The sequence below is a fragment of the Staurois parvus genome, unplaced genomic scaffold (genome assembly GCF_062004578.1).
Source record: "Staurois parvus isolate SC_StPar_1 unplaced genomic scaffold, SC_StPar_1.0 ptg001134l, whole genome shotgun sequence".
Classification (NCBI taxonomy): Eukaryota; Metazoa; Chordata; class Amphibia; order Anura; family Ranidae; genus Staurois; species Staurois parvus.
The window spans coordinates 998112-1021012 of NW_028318930.1; the positions used below are offsets into that span (position 1 = coordinate 998112).

At 41.7% G+C, this 22901-nt stretch overlaps 1 protein-coding gene across 1 annotated transcript in view; it reads right to left on the minus strand.

The window, feature by feature from the left end:
- Nucleotides 1-22901, minus strand: part of GUCA1C (guanylate cyclase activator 1C) — a 212555-nt gene that overhangs the window by 16258 nt on the left and 173396 nt on the right. The window contains exon 3 of the mRNA XM_089659172.1: nucleotides 15698-15785. Coding sequence (XP_089515298.1) covers nucleotides 15698-15785 — 88 coding nt within the window. The remainder of the gene's footprint in view (nucleotides 1-15697; nucleotides 15786-22901) is intronic.

Here is a 22901-nt window from a genome sequence, read left to right on the forward strand (position 1 = left end):
CACAGGTTCTTGTGACAAAATATATTGAAAAGGCAGAGCATAGATTTTTGTTCAAAGCATCATTACTTTGAAGAAGGGAGATACAGTAGAGCACTTATTAGCAAATATACTGTGGGCTCAGCAGTTATCTGCATATGGAGCAATAGAAAATGAAATGTCCATAGCAGTCTATTCTACCTTTCATATAGTAGATATATTCCATTGATTCTATAGTAAGTTAAATACCTCTAAAATAGCTTACACAGATGAACAGCCAGTTTTGGTGTTGGGAAATATAGATAACTTGGATTCTCCTTCTAAGTAGAAAGAGTGTTGATAATACTTCGTAATAATTAGGCCCAAGGAGGGGATGGTCTCCCTGCAGATGTATACAAGACTTGTAAATTACTTCTTTCATCATCATTATTACACTAATAATACATCTTTTGAGATCAATGAGCTAGCTTCCTCTGTTTCTATGAAATAAATGTGGTGGTATAGATAGTCTCAATGATTGTACCAAGTATGTGAGGACCACCTCCTCCCCAAGCTTGCTGTTGGGAGGACAGCCAACCAAATCCCACAAGTATGTATTACATTACCAACAGCCTTTTGGATGCTTTTAACTAATGTATTTCATGGCTTATGAGATCAGTCTTTTTAAATATCTAAAATAAACACTAATAAGCATTTTTTTTTACTGTAGGTCAATGGGGTATGTACAAGGGTCACAAGGGTCACCATTGCAACCTGGGCCAATGCTCCAGGGGGTTTGTGTGCCTCCCCGTACACTTGGATAGGAGGGCAGTGGGGGTGGTGCCATGTAGAGGAATCGATTCCTCCATGCAGTCTCTGAATGACTGCTTCTCCTCTTCTCCTTCCTGAAGATATTCAGCAACTGCAGGAGGGAAATGTAGGGCATCGGTTCCTCCAGATGCCACCCCACCACCTCCCTATCCCTACCCTGCTGCCTGGGCCTTTGTGTGTTTCCCTGGCCCCCCTTGCCCTCCCACAACACTGCCAGGTTAATCCCTCCCACCTCCCGCCAGCTGCTGCATGGGATCTGTCAAGATGGAGAGCGGGAAGGGGGCGGTAAATGTGTCATTCACTGGTCCCTTCCTTATCTTCTTAAAGCATAAGTTCACCTTTGGGAACACGTTAATGTTCTACCCATTTTTAAGGTGGAACATGTAACATGTTCCCATAGCTGCAGCTGCGCCCCCCCCTGACAGATAATAAGGGGAAAAGTTTCCCCATATTATCTGTCAGATTTGAAAACAGCTCCACCCACACAACGTGAATGAATGAACTGCAAGTCCAGACAGCCTGAGTGCGTGTCGGCTTGTAGTTTTCAATGAACTACCACGGTGCTGTGGAGCCGCGTGGTAGTTCATTGAAGCTTCCTGTCAGAATATCTGCTTACATCCCTGTATGACAAGCAGATATTCTGACAGGTCTGAAAGAGACCTGCATGGCATCAGCGATCTACTGATCACTGGTGCTATTCTTTCCAGGCTCCTTTGGACAAAAATAATAAATGCACATTTTTTTACCTGCAAAAAAAATGTGCATTTATTATTTTTGTCTAACAGGTGAACTTATTGTTTAATGAATACAAGGAAGGGGCTATTCATTCATAGCTGAGCCATAGTAAACTGTGTGCTTCAGTTTATGAATGAACAGGAAGCTCTGGCTGCAACGAAAGGGACTGATGAATCTGTCCTCAGTTCCTTTCTGTGTCTCAAAAGTGAGATATCAGGGGTCTGTTTAGACCCCTGATATTTCATAAAAGCCCCCCAATGGGGTCCTAAAAATATGTAAAATTTAAATTGTAAAAAATCAATAAATAAAATAAAATGGTAAAAAAATAATAAAAAATAAAACAACAAAAAAAAACAACTAATGACACCAGTGGTGGAAGTACCAAGGCCACAAAGGTCACACTTGTGACTGGGCTCTGGTGATTCACCACTGTGGGGGTACCCCAAGGTGGCCCACAGCACAATCGTAATAAAGGGTCCTGTGATGGGAGTAAAGGACCCCAGGATCAGGGAGACCCTTCATGGTTTCTTGCACCGGGGCCTTGAAGGTTCTAGTTACGCCTCTGCTGTAGGTGTTTGTGTTATAAACTGATATTGGCACCTTTAAATCCCATCTAAGAATTTGGTATGACCTATAGTGTGGAGTAATATAAGTGGCATTCATGCATGATTGTGAAGTCCCAGCTTGATTGGCAAATTGGCATTTGTATATGAGGATAAAGAGATGTATTAAAAGTAAAGACAAGGAGATAGAGGTATATTTTTAATTATGTGTGTAAATAAAAAAATATTTAAAAAGATGGTCATCTCTTTTTTAAATATTTAAGTGATAATTACTGTAAATCATAAAATGTGCATTGTATTAAAAGCAGATCCATGTATTGTTAAATATCCAGCACAGTGTAACTCCCATTATTTGGCAGAGCTAATTTTTATAAAGATGATCTTAATGTCTTAATTTTTTTATATACTTTATACCTAACTAGTGTGGTGATGTGGTGCTGAGCTGGGGTGTCACGTCCACCTGCCTGATATACTCCTGATAATTGGCTCCTTTTTTTGGTGGTATTTAATCACCTCTGGGTTTTTATTTTTTGCTAAACAAACCAAAAACAACTGAAAATTTAAAAAAACAGAACGTTTTTTCTTAGTTTTTGTTATAACATTTTGTAAGTAAGTGATTTTTCACCTTCACTGATGTGCGGTAATGAGGCTGCAGTGATGGGCACTGATAAGCTGCACTGATGGGTACTGATAGGTGGCACTGATGAGGAGGCACTAGTAGGTGGCATTGATGGGCATTGACAGGCATCACTGATGGGCACTGAAAGGCAGCCCTCATATATGGCACTGATAGGCGGCACTGCTAGCTGGCACTGATAGGCGGCACTTACTGGCACTGATAGGCGGCACTGACTGGCACTGTTAGGTGGCACTGACTGGCACTGTTAGGCAGCACTAACTAGCACTATTAGGCAGCACTGATGGGCATTGATAGGCAGCACTGATGGGCACTGATAGGTGGCACTGACTGGCACAGATTGGCAGCACTGACAGGCACTGATTGGCATCACTGATAGGTGGCACTGACTGGCATTGATAGGTGGCACTGACTGGCACTGATAGGAAGACACTGAAAGGCATCTCAGATGGGCACCGATATGTGGCATTGATGTGCACTGGTAGGCACTGATATCTGGCATTGATGAGGCACTGATGGGCATTGGCAGGTGGCATTGATGGGCAATGACAGCTGGCATTGATGGGCACTGACAGGTGGCACTGCTGGAGCTACACTGATCATCATGGCAAACTGATCATCAGTGCCCTGATGATCAGTGTACATGTCCCCTCCGAGGAATGCCGATTACTGGCTCTTCTCTCCTCTTGAGCTGTCAGCGTTACAGCTAGTGAGGAGAGAAATGCCTATTTACATGTGATCAGCTGTGATTGGACCACATGACATCTTCGGCTCTTTCCGTTGATCGGTGATCAGCTGTGTCCCAGGGACACAGCGCACCACCGATCGCCGCGCTGTATGCTCCCGGAGCTACGCATGCGCGGTTAGAGTGGGAGGGCGTCATATGACGTCCTCCAAAAATGAGAGAACCGCCTTGTGCCTGTCATTGCTTTATATGGCTGTTGAGAGGCGGTAAAAGAATCATATACTGTGAGGGTCAATTCCCATTGTTTTGGCTGTTTGAATTGTGTCCACCTACCACCATCCATCCCGATCGTGGACCTTTATGGTGAAGGTCAAAATTTAAATCTGAGTGCCAAAAAGGGATGGTGATGGTTGCACTTTCACTGAATTATTGAAGTGAACTGGACTGTGACTTATTTCTCACAGATTTTTGTTTGCATTGATTTATATATTCTCATTATTAACATTGACACATTGTGGTCTATATATCTTGACTACTCGATTTCTAATGATTTATATAAAATACTGAGGGTTTTTTTAGTGCAACATTCATTTATACAGTTTATGTGGTGACTTTTTGCTTGCAGCTTATTCTTGGTCCTGTGCACAAAATGTAATCATGCACACAATTGAGAGATTGGCTAAGAAATTACTAGGAAAAAGAGGGTTTACTTCTTTTACACCTATTTTGGGTAACTATATGTATAAAGGAGAAAATTTTACATGCGCTTGAACTTTAATGGCATACCAATCTTAGTCCATAAGGTTCAATATTGGTGTCAATCGGAGCCTGAACATGGCGGCAGGGGAGAGCTCAATGTAGGAGCTCGTGGACGGAGCTCCGTTGTCTGACCTCCCCAGGCCTCCAAGCTTATCCCCTGGGGCATGTTAGAACCCTGCGGTGGGGGACGAGGGAAGAGAGAGGAGCGGCTGGTGACTGGTGAAGAGAGAGTCCCTGGACGCTGGGAGACGAGAGGGGCCGGCGCGATCACGTGACCGGCCGCAAGGCACCTCTGGGAGATCAGGAAGCCGGCCGGCCGGCGTTTTGCGGGGAGAGAGCAGCGCCGACCTGTTTACCGGGGGCCGACACACTCTCCCCCTATCCCCCTAGTAACCCAGGAGCCTAAAAGAATGTGGAAGGAGAACCATTGAGACCTGGACAAGGAGTCTGAAGAGACCCTGGGGAGTTCCCCCCCATGAACAGACCCTCAGAGGAATCGACCGAAAAGGCACTCACTGGAAGAAGACATAGGAGGAGGGTGAGTGACAGACGTGAATTGCATTTGAAGATTTATTAGGCTGACATCCAAGAAATAGAGTGTATATGAAAGGGGGGACCCCTAGAGACTGTATAAAAGGTGGAAGAGGCTCGCAGAGAGAAGAGGAGAGGCTCGGGGGGAAGGAGGGGGAGAGGGGTGAAGGAAGAGGAGGAAGAGAAGAGAAGGAGAAAAACCAGCAGGGGGACAGGGCAGAGACTTGAAAGTTTAAAGAAATAATATCCCGCCCTACCCACAAATTTATAAAGGACTATAAGAAGGATAAGCGCCACAGAGAAAGATGAAAAACAAGAATGTAAAAGGAAGTGGGCTTAAAGGGTCCCAGACTGGCACAATTAAAAAATATACATCCCAAGGAAACGTAACCCCAGAAAGACCTCAGAGCAGATCTGAAAAAGGAGAAGCAGACCTTAGTATGGAAAGAAGCCCTAGAGTATCAATAGGCCCTGATACTAGTAACCAGCAAATATCAGGCAATACAGAGGCGGAAAAAGACCTACAAATACCTAATAAAAAGGAAATGGCAGAAATGTTTAAAGAACTGGAGAAAACAATAAAACAAGAAATGGTAAACATTCGCAGTGATCTGGGACACCTCTTGGAGAGAGTTGAGGAAACGGAGGAGAAAGTTAAAGGTCAGACCCAGGCTATCTCTGAACTTGAAAAAGAACTAACTAATATAGGGAAAATCCAAGAAAAACTGTTATATAAGGCTGAGATACAAGAAAATAAAGACAGGAAAAGAAACATCTTAATACGTGGGGTCTCAGAAAACTTAAAGGGAGAAAGTCTGCAAGAGGTGGTTTGTAAAATATTTAACATTATAACAGACAGCTCTGAAATGGAAAGGTCTAAAATAGAAGGAACCTTTAGAAAAGGAAAAATCCTGAGAAACCTGGGGAAAGAAAGGCCGAGAGATATAATTGTTAAATTCTATGAACTTCGGGACAAAGAAAAAATCTGGAAGAAGACTAAGGGAAAATCAGTAATTAAGTATGAAGGAGGAGACATACAGATATATGCGGATCTGGCTCCAGAGACTTTGTGGAGAAGGAGAACTTTGAGACCCCTACTGGAAAGGTTGAAAGAACAAAATGTGCAATATAGATGGGGGACTCCCGAATGTTTAATAGGATGGAAAAATGGGACTACAGCATACCTTAGGTTTCCAGAAGATATGAAAAATTTTTGTGACAGTTTAAAAATTCAAAGAACGGAAATCCCTGGCTGGGAAGAAGAACGATGAGAAAGTAGAGCGAAGAGAAAAGAGGACTGGCAATGTGTGGGGGGGAGAGGTGGAGGGGGGGAGAGGGATGGAGGAAGAGAGAGGTTTTTTTTTTTTTTTTTTTTTTTTTTCTTCTTCTCCTCTCACCTTCTACCCCCACTCTATTGCCTTAGTTATGGATTTTTTCTTCTTTTTTTTTTTTTTTTTTTTTTTTTTTTTTTTTCTTCTCTTTTCTGCCGGTGACAAATCCAGGGAGGCTTGGGAGGTTATGGGGAGGTTAGACAAGGGGAAAGTCGTCCATGGACGGAGTTTTAGCCCAAGGACCAAATCAAAGGTGGATTTTTAATCCATAAATGATTAGTAGGCAAATGTTAGGCCTAAAAAGAGGGGGGAGGGGAGGGGGGAGGGAGGGGGTTGGAGGGTGGGAAATGGGAGAGGGAGGTTGTTTTTCCTGCAAAATAAAAGATGATATAAAAGCAAGTGAGAAGGGAGAAGGAGAGAGAAATAAAAAATATAGATGGAGGAGAAAAGAGGAAATTTAAGGAAGATGGAAGAGATTCAGTTTATAACATATAACATAAATGGGTTGAACTGCCCCGGGAAAAGATATAGATTATTTAAAGAATTACACCATAGAGATGCCTCAGTGATATTTTTACAGGAGACACATCTTGAGATAAGTTCAAATGTTAGGCTGAGGTCTAAAAATCACCCAACATGGTATTATGCAGATTCCCCGGTTAAAAGAGCAAAAGGGGTAGCAATAGGCCTGGCAAAGAACGTTAGGTTCGAGTTGGAAGATAGAAAAACAGACCCAGATGGGAGATTTTTGTTCTTAAGGGGCAAGTTACAGGAGATCGAGTGTACACTGGCTAACATTTACTGTCCTAATAAAAAACCGGAGGAGTATCTGAAAAAGGTGTTGAGGAAGTTGATGGACTTTAAAAAAGGACGTTTGATCCTGGCAGGGGACTTTAATTTTTGTATGGACCCACAAAGGGACGCCACCTCCCATATAAAGACAGAAGGAAGTAAGGCCCTGAAATTATTGAAAAAAGAACTACACATAAGTCAATTGGTAGATGCCTGGAGAATTACACACACGCAAGATAGAGATTATACTTTTTTCTCAAATATGCATAAGAGATATTCAAGATTAGATTATATATTAATAGAACATCAATTAATTGACCACCTGACCCAGGTAGACATAGAGACAATATCTTTGTCAGACCACGCTCCAGTTACTATGAAAATGGAATGGGGGAGAAGGAAAAGCGGAGGGCTGGGATGGAAATTGAATGAGACACTTTTAGTGGAAAGGGAAATAGCTCAGAAAATAGGGGAGGAGATCGAACGCTTTTTTAAGGAGAATCAGACAGGGGAGGTGTCAACAGCCACAGTGTGGGAGGCACATAAAGCTTATATAAGAGGAATATTAATGGCGATTGGGGCAAGAAAGAAAAAAGAAAGAAAGGAGAAAATGAATGAACTCTTAGAAGAAATAGGTAAATTAGAACAAATACATAAGAATAGAATAACAAAAGAAATAGAGCTGAAGTTAAAAAAACAGAAGGAAGAACTGAAAGAAATGATAGAAGAGGAGAGGAGAAAAGTACATAATAGAGTTTTAAGTGAGAGATATAGATGGGGAGAAAGACCTGGAAAGTATCTGATGAGAGCCTTGAGGAAAAAGAAAAATAGAAATTATATAGAAAAAATAAAAGATGCTAAAGGAAACATGAAACACTCAAATAAAGATATCACCAAAGCCTTCATAGAATATTACAGGAAACTGTATAATATAAGCCCCTTGGAAGGTTCAGAAACTATAGACAGTGAGAAAAATCAGAAAAGAAAGAAATATCTGGAAATGGCTAGGTTATTAAAATTAAATGAAGATCAACTAAACTCCCTAGATGCAGATATCTCACAGGAAGAAATAAAACTAGCATTAAAGGGGACAGTGTCGGGGAAAAGCCCAGGTCCAGATGGTTATACAGTGAGATACTATAAAAAATTTAGTGAAATCTTAGTACCAAAACTCAAAAATTACATGAATGCACTAGGTGGAGAGATGGAAGTAAGAAGAGAATCATTACAAGCCCAACTCGTGCTCATTCAGAAAGAGGGAAAAGATCCCTCTCAGTGTTCTAGCTATAGACCTATTTCACTATTGAACACAGACACTAAGCTGTACGCAAAAGTCCTAGCAAACAGATTGAAAGAGCTAATGCCTGGATGGATACATGAGGATCAGGTGGGTTTTGTTCCAGGGAGGGAAGGAAAAGATAATGGAGTACGATCATTGATGCTAATCCAAAAGAGTAAAAAGGGAAAAGAACCGGTGGTACTACTGTCTATAGATGCTGAAAAAGCGTTTGATAGGGTAAACTGGAGATTCATGATGGATACTCTGGAAGCTTTGGGAATCGGGCCTAGGATGAGAGAGTGGATAGGAAAGCTGTACAGATACCCCTCGGTGGTCATTGGGGTAAATGGGGAGAGGTCAGAACCCATTGAGATGTCAAACGGAACAAGACAGGGATGCCCATTGTCCCCATTGCTGTATGTTATATCTCTAGAACCTCTATTGTCAACAATAAGATTGAATAGAGACGTAAAGGGAATCCTGATAGGAGATACGGAACATAAAGTTGCTGCCTTCGCAGACGACTTGTTGTTCTATGTAGGAAACCCCAGGATAACACTTCCAAACTTAATGAAGTCACTAAAGGAGTACAGAGAACTATCAAATTTAAAGATAAATCCAACAAAAACGGAGATTCTAAATATAAACATCTTAAAAAACGAAAAAGAAAAGATACAAAAAGAATTTCCCTTTAAATGGAAAGACAGAGATATAAAATATCTAGGAGTAAAACTCACAGCCTCACATAAACATCTATATAAACTAAACTATATTACACTGATTAATGAGATTAGAGATGAATTAAAAAGATTGGAGGGAGGAACCCTGACATGGATGGGTCGTATTAATCTGGTAAAAATGGTAATAGTACCAAAAATCATATATAGATATCAAATGATCCCAATTAAACTCCCAGAGATTTTCTTTAAAATAATTAAGAAATTGATAACAAGATACATATGGAGGAATAAAAAACCAAGATTGTCATACGAACTGCTAAGTAGGAGGAAAGAAAGAGGGGGTTTAGGGCTCCCAGACTTTAAAAGATATTACAAAGCGGTAATACTGGCAAGAACCATAGATTGGATATTTAATAATAAAAAAAGCTGGGTGAGAATAGAGAATGAACTCAGCGGAATAGACTTGGGAAGAATGATATGGGTGCCAACACAGTATAGGGGTTTAAATGACAATGTAAATACATACACTTTGAATGTTTTAAAGATTTGGGATAACTTACACAGAAGTATGAAATGGACTTTTAATTCTACACTGATTCCACTAAAAAATACAGAGTTTTTCCCCCCAGGTAGAGAAGAAATAGGAGGGAAGTGGTTTAAAAAAGATAAGGTGCAATTAGGAGATATCTTGGTGGGAGACGAAATAGGAGCATTTGGCGAATTGAAAAAAAAAGAGGGAGAGATTTTCACTAAATTAGACGAATGGCGGTATTTCCAATTGAGGTGTTTTGTCGGAAGTTTGCCAAGACCTTTAAGGACAAGAGACAATTGGAACTTGTTCGAAAAGACATTGGGAACACAAGGTGATGGGAAACACGGGATTGCTAGAGTTTATAAAATACTCACTGAACTAGACACAAACACGAAACCAACATATTTAACAAAATGGGAAACGGATATGGGAGTTGTGATAGATGAGGAAAAGCAGAGGAGAATGTATAGATTAACTCACGAAAATGTCTCTATGAGAGAAGTAGAGATGAACTATAAGTGTTTGACAAGATGGCACATTTCACCAATAGTAGAAAATAAGATGTGTGGAGAGAGTACACCGCTGTGTTGGAGGGGATGCGGAGAAATAGGCACAATATACCATATATGGTGGGGATGCCCAAAAATCCAGATATTCTGGAAAACAATAATCCACTTAATAAGAAAATTGACAGGAATAGATATAAATCTAGATCCAGAAGTATGTATCTTGCACATCACGGACATAACGGTAAATAAATATAAAAAATCAGGGATATGGTACTATATAAATGCTGCAAAAGCCCTGATACCCAAGTTCTGGAGGCAAATAGAGGCACCAAAGGAAGAGGACTGGATTGAAAGAGTCGAGCAGATTAAAAAGATGGAAAGGTTGTGCCATACCCAAGAAGATAAGATGGAGGTTTATTATGGGAAATGGGAGAACTGGGAAAAAGCTAGATTATATATGAGATGTAGGAAAGAATAAAGATAACAGAAAAATTTCCACTTGCTGATACAAGAAGACGCAGAGAAAAGATAGAATAGGCAGAGGGGATACGGGGTGGGGGGTGGAGAAGGGGGGGAAAGGTTGCATAGAGTATATAAAGTAGAAATGTTGGTTAATATAATATTATAGAATATATTTTTATATATATATATTTATATTGTGATGATGAAATGTAATTAAAATGGAAAATTAATAAATATTTAAATTATAAAAAAAAAATATTGGTGTCAATCTGGGAAGGCTGTCCACAAGGTTTGGGAGTGTGTCTCTGGGAACGTTTGATCATTCTTCCAAAAGTGCATTTATGAGGTCAGGCACTGATGTCGGACGAGAAGGCCCGGTCTCTGCTCTAATTCATCTCAAATGTGTTCTATCTGGTTGGTGTCAGAATTAGTGATGGATCGAACACCCCCATGTTTAGTTCGTGGTCGAACATTCAAACATAATGAATGTTTGACCACGAACATCGAACTCAATGCAACTCTATGGGACTCGAACTTGTAAATTCAAAAGTGCCCATTTTGAAGGCTTATATGAAAGCTATTGACCATAAAAGAGTATGGGAACTCAGGTACTGCCCTGAGGGATATGAATCAGTGAAAAATAAATTTAAAAAGCTGTTTTTAAAGGGGCAGTCATTTTTCATTGCTTAAAGTAAAAAAAAGAAAAATTCCTTAAAGTACCATGCTTGGGGGGTACCCTTAAACTACCTGCAAAGTTGTACATCTGTACAATGTATGGAACCTGCTGCAGCAGTACTGACATTTTTTTTTTAAATAAAATTTATATTTAAAAAAAAAAAAACAGCACGGGGTCCCCCCCAATCCTTACCAGACTCTTTAGGTCTGGGAAGAAGGTTAGGAGGGACCCCACAGTAAAAAATGTTTTTTAAAAAGTGCATGAGGTTCCCCCTAAAAGCCATACTAGGCCCTTTAGGCCTGGTAGGACTTTTAACAGGAATCTCACCCCCCAAAAATGAAGGTAAAAGGTGTGGGGTCCTCCATAAATTTCTACCAGATACTTAATCTGAGCACAGTCCTGGCAGGGCAGGACAGGGGGGGACGAGTGAGTGCCTCCCCCCACTGCTTACCAGGCCATGTGCCCTTGGCATGCCGATGGGGACAAGGGCCTCTTTCCCCAACCCTGGTCCGGTGATTGTGAGGGTCTGCGGGCAGAGGAGCTCATTAGCATCAGGGTACCCCTTTAAATATGGGGGAAACTCGCTCATCCATTTCTTTACGGACCTTGCTTTGTGCACTGGTGCGCAGTCATGTTGGAACAGGAAGGGGCCATCCCCAAACTGTTCCCACAAAGTTGGGAGCATGAAATTGTCCAAAATGTCTTGGTATACTGATGTCTTAAGAGTTTCCTTCACTGGAACTAAGGGGCCAACCCCAACCCCTGAAAAACTACCCCACACCATAATCCCCCTTCCACCAAACTTTACACTTGGCACAATGCAGTCAAGCAAGTATCGTTCTCCTGGCAACCGCCAAACCCAGACATGTCCATCAGATTGCCAGACAGAGAAGCATAATTCATCACTCCAGAGAACACATCTCCACTGATCTAGAGTCTAGTGGCAGCGTGCTTTACACCACTGCCTCTGACGCTTTGCATTGCACTTGGTGATGTAAGGCTTGGATGCAGCTGCTCGGCCATGGAAACCCATTCCCCTGCACTGTTGTTGTGCTTTGGAGGTTTTCAGCTATTGACTCTGCAGACAGTTGGCGACTTCTGTGTACTGTGCGCTTTGGCATACGCTGTAATTTTATGTGGCCTACCGCTTCGTGGCTGAGTTGCTGTTCTCAGTTGCTTCCACTTTGTTATAATACCACTAACAGTTGACCGTGGAATATTTAGTAGTAAGGAAATTTCATGGATGAACCTATTGAACAAGTGGCAACCTGTCTCAGTACCACGCTTGAATTCACTGAGCTCCTGAGAGCAACCCATTCTTTCACAAATGTTTGTAGAAGCAGTCTGCATGCCTAGGTGCTTGATTTTATACACCTGTGGCCATGGAGATGACTGGAACATCGAAATCCAATTATTTGCAGGGGTGTCCCAATACTTTTGGCAATATAGTGTATTATAAGAAACCGCTGGTAAAGGATGTTGTGTTGTCTAATTGTACATAAGGTATTATTTCTTCTGTATGCAACATACTACTAGCATTAAATTAGATATCCCCTGAAATGCAGAGCAATTGTCTTGAGACATTGACAATGTGGAAGAGGATGAATGTTCAGAAATATTTAATGCCCAGTCACACCGGTGCTATTTCAGGTGGGATTTGCAAATTGAAATCGCACCTGAAATCACATCTAATGAACAAGTGCAATTTGTTGCAGTGCAATTTCTAAAGAGGTTCCTGCATTACTTTTTTGCAGTTTTGTTGTGATTTCACATACATAGAATATAATGAACATAGAATGTAAAGGAAAAAGTACTGCAAATTGCAAGAAATCGTTGAAAATCTTCACAAGTAGCTTCAGAAATCGCAACTGAAATCGTGCTGAAATTGCACACAAATAGCGCAATTTTATATAGCAGCGGTGTGACCGGTGATTCCTTCCATCTTGATATCAGTTTCTCAGAGAGTAACTAAAATATTTACAGTATTTCTACAGGGAAGGTCAAACTCCCCATTTACTTTACAGTGCAAGTGTTATTATTGGTTTTAATGGGGATTTTTTGTTTTCTTTTGTGTGGAGTTTGTATGTAATAAAGTATTTGTATAGCGCATTGTGAAGTGTGGGCATCTAGCCAGGGTATGTTTTTCCAAACTAGGTTTTTATACTTGATATTTGGTAATTGTTTATACTATTGACTCCCTCTCTTTGAATTTGTAAACGAAACAAGAATAGGTGTATTATTAACCTTGAGGACTTATTTTGTATATGTGATTTGTAAAAAACACTATCCCTCACTGTACTAGTGCCAGAATGCACAACAGCAAATCTGGAAGATAAAAGGCATGAACACTAATGAAAGTAATTTTTTTCTCTTGAGTTCTACTTTAAATTAAATATTAGAACAGTTGACTTTTTGTATAGGGGAGCTCAAAAAAGTAAAAAAAAAATCTGGGCAAAATGGCTTCAGGTACCTAGTCAGGTATAGAATTATGAGAGATACTACAAGTTCTGGTCATGTTAAAGTAACAAAAACAAAGAAAGTATATATATATTTACCAGGAAAATGGGATAAATCGAAATGTGCATCATGCAAGATAGAAATTCATTTGGATTTTATTTTTAATAGGTGGATGATTATTTTCTGTATTGTGATGGTTTTCTAAAGTATATGTGTTTGTCAGAAATTTTTTTTTCAATAATTAAACTATGTATATAAAAAGATATGTGCCCTTGCTATTTATTCTATATTAGACTAAATATATTAGATAAGTAAAATACAGCAATGTTAATGTTTAGTGTGACTAAGGAATGGATTTAAAAAGTTATATTTTAGGTTTACACATACTTAACCGCTTTCCTGCCGCCCTATAGCAGAAATACTACTATAGGGCAGCAGGGGTGCACAAAATCACCTATATATTCGTGATTTAGCATTTTAGCTGTCAATCACTGGGTCCCAGCTGGCGATTCCCCGCTGGCACGCAGCATAACCGAGTAATACAGATCTCTCCCCTGTCAGCTCCTGCACACTGCTTTGTGTGGCTCTGCATAGCAGAGCCATACAAAGCAGTGTGCTTACAGTGTAAAGCACAGCACTCAGTGAAACAGCACACAATTAACCCTTTGATCTCCCCAGATGTTATCCCCTTCCTGCCCAGTGTCAGTGTATTAGTACTGATCACTGTATTAGCGTTACCGGGGATGTCAGTGGCAGTCAGTTCCCCCCCAGTGTCAGTCCTGCAGTCCTGCTATAAGTTGCTGATTGCTGCCATTACTAGTATAAAAAAAAAATTCAGCATATATACCACTATTTGTAGATGCTATAACTTTCACGTAAACCAATTACTTTACATCTATTGGGATTTTGTTTTAGCAAAGACGTAGCAGAATACATTTTGGCCTAAATTTATAACAAAATTTGATTTTTTAAATTTTTTTACTGGACATGTTTAATAGCAAAAAGTCAAAAATATTGGGTTTTTTTTTCAAAAAAATGTTTTTACATTTTACAAAACACAGAGACATTTTACATTTTACAAAACACAGAGACGATCAAATACCACTGAAAGAGAGCTCTATTTGTGGGAAAAAAAGCACATAAATTTCATTTGGGTGCAGTGTTGCATGAGCCCACAATTGTCAGTTAAAATAACGCAGCGTCGTATCACAAAAAATAGTCTGGTCAGGAATGGGAGGAAAATCCTCTGGGGGGCAAGTAGGAGATTATTAATAGAACCTTATCTATTACTGAAATACATCAGTGAGAAAACTATACTGCATTTTGGCCACCAGAAGGGGCTGATGAAAGAGGAATTACTCTTTTACAAAAATGATGGTGCCATTTCTTTCAGCTTGCATGAATGTATTTTAAATAGATCCCATAATATTCTGTAATTAACACCTTGTAATCTCTAACTCATCCTATTACTGTAATTAGCTAGCTATTAGAATTGTGAGTGTTAACTCAAATACAAAAAAAAAGTATATTGGTTTGGCACCAGAAATATTCAATCCTACTAATAACATTAACAGCTTATATCCAAATTAACATTACCTGTTTTAAAATGACCACTTAGTTTGCTTGGTGTAGAGAAAATTGTATAAACCAGTAGAAGACATGACTACCATACTATGCCTTGTTTGTTCCAAAATACAACATAAGTCTCACTTTTGTACTATAATACTAACAGCAAACTTTTTACTTATCAAGTTGCTTTTGCATTTACCTTGGCTTGTATAGGGAAAAAAAGCAGATCAGTTGAAAAACAGAAGTTCCTGTACATGAGCCTTTATGCTAACTGGAGCCCTGAAACTACATAAGGTAATTGGGTAGGGGAAAGGCTTCTGTGTCCCCAGGAATTTGGGCATGGGTGCTGATTTGACTGTTTTCAAACCTTTTAAAGCCCAATTCACAGGTTTTTTTTCTCAAATTTTATTTTACTATTTTATCTCTAAATCTTCATTTATGCATTATTCCATGAGCTATAACAGCTCTCAGGAGATGCAGCTGTCCTTCACACCATTCCATATATTTTTTGTTTGCTGCTCTCCTGCTATGATTCTCATCACTCATTTCCCACATAGGCAAGTTCAGGTACTATAACTGTTACCAATAAACTTAAACAAAACTAGTCTCTTTATATTTCAAAACATATTACGTTATTTTAATTTATTTTGTGCCTTGAAATTGCATTAATAAAAAACATAAAAAACAAAATCAGTCTAAAATTAATTGGTTTACCATCTCCGTTGACATCAATTTTTTCGAATAACAAGGCTGTAAATTCTTCAGGGTTCATACCCTGGTGACCATTTATAGCTTGAACAGCCTATAAAAACAAAAATAATATGTTTCATTATAAGTTATTGAAACTATTTTTTCAGTAATTGATAACAAAACAGTGCTTATAATCATGGCATTCATGTATTTTTGGCTGGTGGGGCCACTTCAAAGCAAAATTAGACCAGGGCAATGATAATACTAGCAGTCCTATAAAGCCAACTGTGTTGAATTCTTGTCTTACTGAAATTCTTGATGGAACAATCAATTATTATAGGTCAGAGTTTGACACAAATGTACTAACAGTAAGAACAAAGCATTTATCAGCTTGTGGATCAAGGGCATACTTGTAACACTACCCCCCTCAGAGGTCACTGAGTAATTTTTGGGTTCCCTGTTTTGCCTGACACCGCTCTGAAAGCCCAATCCCTGCTGACACCACCCTAAAGCTCTAGTCAGAGGAACCCTCTGACTGCAACCACAAATTAGACTCAGACAGTTTAGAGTGAACTGATTTCTTAGTTGTATTAAGATCGAATGTAAGCACAGTAAAACAACAGAAACGTTTGTGCATTTACTAATAGCTATCATTCGTAGTAATACGTAAAGGTAAAATACAGCAAAATCTCAATCAGTTCTGGTTGTCTCACAATTCAGAATTTAACCAGTAGCCCCAGTTCTGAGATGTCTTTCCCCAGTGAGCAAAAAAAAAAAAACTACCAAACAGAGCCGCTAGCTCTGAAAGAGCTCTTGAATTGAAAAAGTCAATGTCCCTTTAAACTGCAGTAAAGGTTCTTTGGTGCGCTTGATGGGGACCGAGTTGGTGTACTTTAAGAATTCCAAATCCCTCTGAAAGCAAAGATAGAAGTTCCTTAATCAGGGGTGAATACAAAGGAAAGGAGCTGCCCCTTTAAATGGTAGGTGGCCTGGATGGTACCCCTGCAACACACAGCATAAAATGTAGCTTTAGGAAGGGATAAAAAAAAATGAGCAGCAACCCTTTCTGTAAGGATTAACTCCTCTTGGGACCCCAGTGACAAACTGCAGCAATGCAGGAGCTCATTGGTTAATGTGGGGCTGACTGCAGTGGAAGCAATGACGCGGCTTAGCTTGCAAATGGCAAGACATGGCAGTGGGCTCCTATAACTGGATTATGCTGAAGGTGTAGTAGCCGGTGAAGTAGGCCTCAACTTGTATAACTTGTGAACAGTGTCAGTTATACTAGGCAGTAAACAGCCATGTCATTGGCAACTTGGATGGCTTGAGAATGGAACTCTCTCACCCAATCAGTGGCATCAGTCAGGTAGCTGATGGTTTCTCTGAAGATGGGGGGGCCCCCAGTGTTCTTGCTGTTCCCCTTTCAGATATCAGTCCGGACAGCTCACCAGACTCATCAGCGGTGTCAGCAGTCAGCAACTCCTCCTTCTCCCTTCACTCTCTCTGTGGCCCCTCCTGGCCCGATCCTCCGGCATCCCGCATGGCCTTCTCTTCATCCATGTTCTCCGGCTCTTACAACTCACTGCCTTTCCTGGGTTACTGGGCTTCTGTATTTGCCTCCGAACACATGCCAGCTCCTGTAGTTTGTTAGCCTGCTGTCAAACAGCAAAGTCCTGCAGTCAGCCTAGGAATCCCACAAAGCTTTGCAGCAGGGTCTATACAATTGGGCTGCAGGACAATGCCATCTTTTGTCCATTTAACATCCTGCATGCAGTATCATAGCAGGGTGTTAAATACTTAATGAAGCTATGTAGGATTTCAGTTAATCTCTTGGGCATACCCTTTATATCCTATAGCAATGTTCTCTATCTACCAGCAGAAGCTTCTGCAAGAGCCCGCTACTTTGATTATCATAGTAATGGTTGTAAATGTCACTTATAGAAGCATTGTAAAACTATGATGAAGTTATTTGAAATATAAATAAGTGTTTTTTTCCTTTTTTTAGCTTGAAGTGCTAAAAAAACCAAAATGAGTAAAGTAATACAAAATGTAAGCCTTTTTGCTTTTAAATGAAATACTAAAAATAGTTGACAGGGGAGAAAGAAGCGCAAATAGCAAATACATAGGATTAACCGTTTACTGTGCATGGGCGGCACAGCTAGGCTAGGCGACATACCCATATGTTGCCTAGTACATGTGCACTGTCACGCCTCTAGGGTATGCAGCAGCACAATCCTGTAACTGCTGTGTCCAGTGGGCACAGCAGATCATGGAGCTTGGCACCCAGCCGCTGTGAGCAGCTGGAGTATCTTACGATTGGTCATAGCAATCACATGGTTACAGTGTAAACAAAACAGTCATGGATAGCTTCCATTCATGATGTTTTGCTTATTGTTATGATGCTGTGATTAGTTCACAGCTATCACATAGTACCTGGCACCCTGTATCATGTGATTAGCTGTAGCCACTCACAAATTACAATAGTAAGTAAGCTATCATGAATGAAAGCCATTCATGACAGCTAAAACAATTGCTTATAACATTAACCATCACTGTTATAAGCAATAACAGTGTAAAAAAAAATGTGTGATCACCCCCTACAGTATTACAGTATCTCTATGGTGACACTGAACTACTCTGATGAAAGATCACTGCCACACCATATGACTATGCTGTACTGCACTGGTGACAGTATGTAAAAAAACCCACATTTTGTTTAATTTCTAATTTTTCTAAAAAATTGTGACAAAAACTGCAATCACAAAAAACTCGCCATGCCTCTTACTAGATACGTTGACCTGTCTACCTTCCAAAAAGGGGTTATTGGGGGGGGGGTGGGGATTTGTACTGTCTTGGCATTTTAGGGGCTCAAGAAATGAGTCAGTACATCAGGATTGATAAATTTTAAAATATACTGTATATACCATAGTTTGTAGACTCTATAAACTTTCACACATACAAAATAATACAGTGCCTTGAAAAAGTATTCATGCCCCTTGGAATTTTCCATATTTTGTTATGTTACAACCAAAAATGTAAATGTATTTTATTGGGATTTTATGTGACAGACCAACACAAAGTAGCACATCATTGTGAAGTGGAAGGAGAATGATAAATGGTTTTCAACATTGTTTACAAATAAATATCTGAAAAGTGTGGAGTTCATTTGTATTCAGCCCCCCTGAGTCAATACTTTTACTTTGTAAAACCACCTTTCGCTGCAATTACAGCTGCAAGTCTTTTTGGTGATGTCTCTTCCAGCTTTGAAATTTTTGCAAAATAGCTCAAGCTCTGTCAGATTGGATGGAGAGTGTCTGTGAACAGCAATTTTCAAGTCTTGCCACAGATTTTCAATTGGATTTAGGTCTGCACTTTGACAGGGCCATTCTAACACATGAAGATGCTTTGATCTAAACCATTCTATTGTAGCTCTGGCTATATGTTTAGGGTCGTTGTCCGGCATGATGACTCCCATATGCAGCAGAATACCAGTACTAGTGCCGCTCTACCTTCTGGTGAACTGGCGAACACCAGCGGTCTAGTACATCCTGGTCTTTATCATACCAGCGCTGCAGTATCACTTGGTGATGTGGTGAGTCCCATAAGTAGAACCCATAGGCCTTGATTCACTATTGGGCGTGGGCGCATATTTATGGGCTTAAGCCCAATTTTCATGGGCGTCCGTCCATTTTTTACCCTGCAACCTAATTCACTATTGAGCAGAGCCCATAAGCAGACGCCCAATCTAATTCACAAAAAGACACACGCCCGGAATCAGACTCACAAAAGCAGACTTGCTAAGAAGCACGTCTAACACCATGAAAAATCACTGTAGAGACATGTTCACTTAGAAATTTGCTTTGCCAAATATCAGGACTTCACTTTAAACAATATCTATTTCCAAAAAAATTAAGAATGTGTTAAAAATCATTTTTTTCAAGGAAATCGACACAGTAAAAATCTAGACGCCCGTGCAGTGTCTTTGGCAGATAGAACTGAGCATGTGCAGAACACATTTTAGACCTCTGCCATGGGCGTTTGCTTTTTAGCCACTGACTAATAGTGAATCTGATTGTGGATTCCTCTGACAGCCGGCACTCGGTCGCGACTACTGTGTTTAATAAACAGCACTCGGCATATCTTCATGTAATCTAATTAGATTTCCTTAGTTCTAGTGATTCTATTTTCGTTTCTTATCCTTTATAATTATTTCTGTTATGATTTTACTTATTTTGAAGGTCTAGATAATATTTATTTTGAAAGCTGAATGTAAAAATAAAGGTCCGCAATAAACAAAAAAAAAAAAAAAAAACAGCGTGGGTCCCCCCTCTCATCCATACCAAGCCCTTCAGGTCTGGTATGGATATTAAGGGGGAACTCCATGCTGAAATTTAAAAAAAAAACAGCGTGAGTCCCCCTCAGTATCCATACCAGACCTTTATCCGAGCATGCAGCCCGGCAGGTCAGGAAAGGGGGGGGGGACGAGCGAGCGCCCCCCCCCTCCTGAACCATACCAGGCCACATGCCCTCAACATGGGGGGGGTGCTTTGGGGCAGGGGGGCTCCCCCCCCAAAGCACCTTGTCCCCATGTTGATGAGGACAAGGGCCTCTTCCCCACAACCCTGGCCGGTGGTTGTGGGGGTCTGCGGGCGGGGGGCTTATCAGAATCTGGAAGCCCCCTTTATCAAGGGGGCCCCCAGATCCCGGCCCCCCCCCCCTACGTGAATGATTCTGCGGTACACGGTCCGCAGACTCATTCACAAAAAAACTAAGTGTGGTGTAAAAAAAACACAGTACAGGGTCTTTGACAAGTCCTTTATTAAAACAATGTCCACCGAAGTAGATCCAACGTCAATCGCGGCGGCGGCGACCCGAAAAAAGGAAAAAAAAAAAAAAGGTTCCGCTCCCGTCCAAGGCTTCCAGCCTAGTGAAGAAAAGCCTAGCTGACATTTCTTATATAGGTATGGGCGGGGCCAGCCGGGGACATCATCCCAGTGACCCGCCCCATGTCACATGCTTGCTGTTCCCGGCTGGCCCCGCCCCATACCTATATAAGAAATGCGGGATTTTAGAAGCGACAGCCATGTGTTAATGTTTCAGCTGTCAGCGGGGTTCCCCACTGACAGCTGAATGTAAAATAATTCCCTTTATAGCATAAATAATAATAAAAAAAAGCGTGGGGTCCCCCCTCCCATCCATACCAAGCCCTTCGTATCTGGTATGGATATTAAGGGGGAACTCCACGTCAAAATTTAAAAAAAAAAAACAGCGTGGGTCCCCTCAATATCCATACCAGACCCTTATCCGAGCATGCAGCCCGGCAGGTCAGGGAAGGGGGGGGGGACGAGCGAGCACCCCCCCCTCCTGAACCATACCAGGCCACATGCCCTCAACATGGGCGGGGTGCTTTGGGGCAGGGGGGGCTCCCCCCCCCAAAGCACCTTGTCCCCATGTTGATGAGGACAAGGGCCTCTTCCCCACAACCCTGGCCGGTGGTTGTGGGGGTCTGCGGGCGGGGGGCTTATCAGAATCTGGAAGCCCCCTTTAACAAGGGGGCCCCCAGATCCCGCCCCCCCCCCCCCTACGTGAATGATTCTGCGGTACACGGTCCGCAGACTCATTCACAAAAAAACTAAGTGTGGTGTAAAAAAAACACAGTACAGGGTCTTTGACAAGTCCTTTATTAGAGCAATGTCCCCCGAAGTAGATCCAACGTCAATCACGGCGGCGGCGGCAGGGACCCGAAAAAAGAAAAAAAAGGTTCCGCTCCCGTCCGAGGCTTCCAGCCTAGTGAAGAAGAGGCTAGCTGACATTTCTTATATAGGTATGGGGCGGGGCCAGCCGGGGACATCATCCCCGCCCCTTACTTATTTGAGAAATGTCACCCTGTCTCTCCACTGAGGCTAACTAGCTGAATGCAGGAGACAGTCTGACATTTCTTATATAGGTATGGGGCGGGGCCAGCCGGGAAGAGCAAGCATGTGACATGGGGCGGGTCACTCAGATGATGTCCCCGGCTGGCCCCGCCCCATACCTATATAAGAAATGCCAGCTAGCCCCTTCTTCACAAGGCTGGAAGCCTCGGACGGGAGAGGAACTTTTTTTTTTTTCGGGTCCCTGCCGCCGCGATTGACGTTGGATCTACTTTGGGGGACATTGTTTTAATAAAGGACTTGTCAAAGACCCTGTACTGTGTTTTTTTTACACCACACTTAGTTTTTTTGTGAATAAGTCTGCGGACCGTGTACCGCAGAATCATTCACGTGGGGGGGGGGGGCCGGGATCTGGGGGCCCCCTTGTTAAAGGGGGCTTCCAGATTCTGATAAGCCCCCCACCCGCAGACCCCCACAACCACCGGCCAGGGTTGTGGGGAAGAGGCCCTTGTCCTCATCAACATGGGGACAAGGTGCTTTGGGGGGGGAGCCCCCCTGCCCCAAAGCACCCCCCCCCATGTTAAGGGCATGTTGCCTGGTATGGTTCAGGAGGGGGGGGGCGCTCGCTCATTCCCCCCCTTTCCTGACCTGCCGGGCTGCATGCTCGGATAAGGGTCTGGTATGGATATTGAGGGGGACCCACGCTGGTTTTTTTTTTAATTCCAGCGTGGAGTTCCCCCTTAATATCCATACCAGATCCGAAGGGCTTGGTACAGATGGGAGGGGGGACCCCACACTTTTTTTTTTATTATTTATGCTATAAAGGGAATTATTTTACATTCAGCTGTCAGTGGGGAAACCCGCTGACAGCTGAAACATTAACACATGGCTGTCGCTCCTACAATCCCGCATGAGTTATGTTATCAACTCATGCAGCATTTTAGTAATGAAAACCAATGCAGCGCTCATGTTTCAGCTGTCGGGGGATTTCCCCACTGACAGTTGAATGTCAAAGTATTGCAGTGATTTATAAACAGTTCTTTAAATAACTGGCGTGGGGTCCCCCCTCCCATCCATACTAAGCCCTTCGGGTCTCGTATGGATGTTAAGGGGTAACTCCACGCTGAAATTAAATAAAAAACAGCATGGGGTACCCCCCTAAATCCATAACACATACTTATCCGAGCATGCAGCCCGGCAGGTCAGGAAAGGGGGGGGGGACGACGAGCGAGCGCCTCCCCCTCTCCTGAACCATACCAGGCCACATGCCCATACCAAATTATTCAAACATTTGTAAACAGACCAATTAACTGAAATGGTTTGACATTTGTACCCCAAATATGACGTTCCCTGAG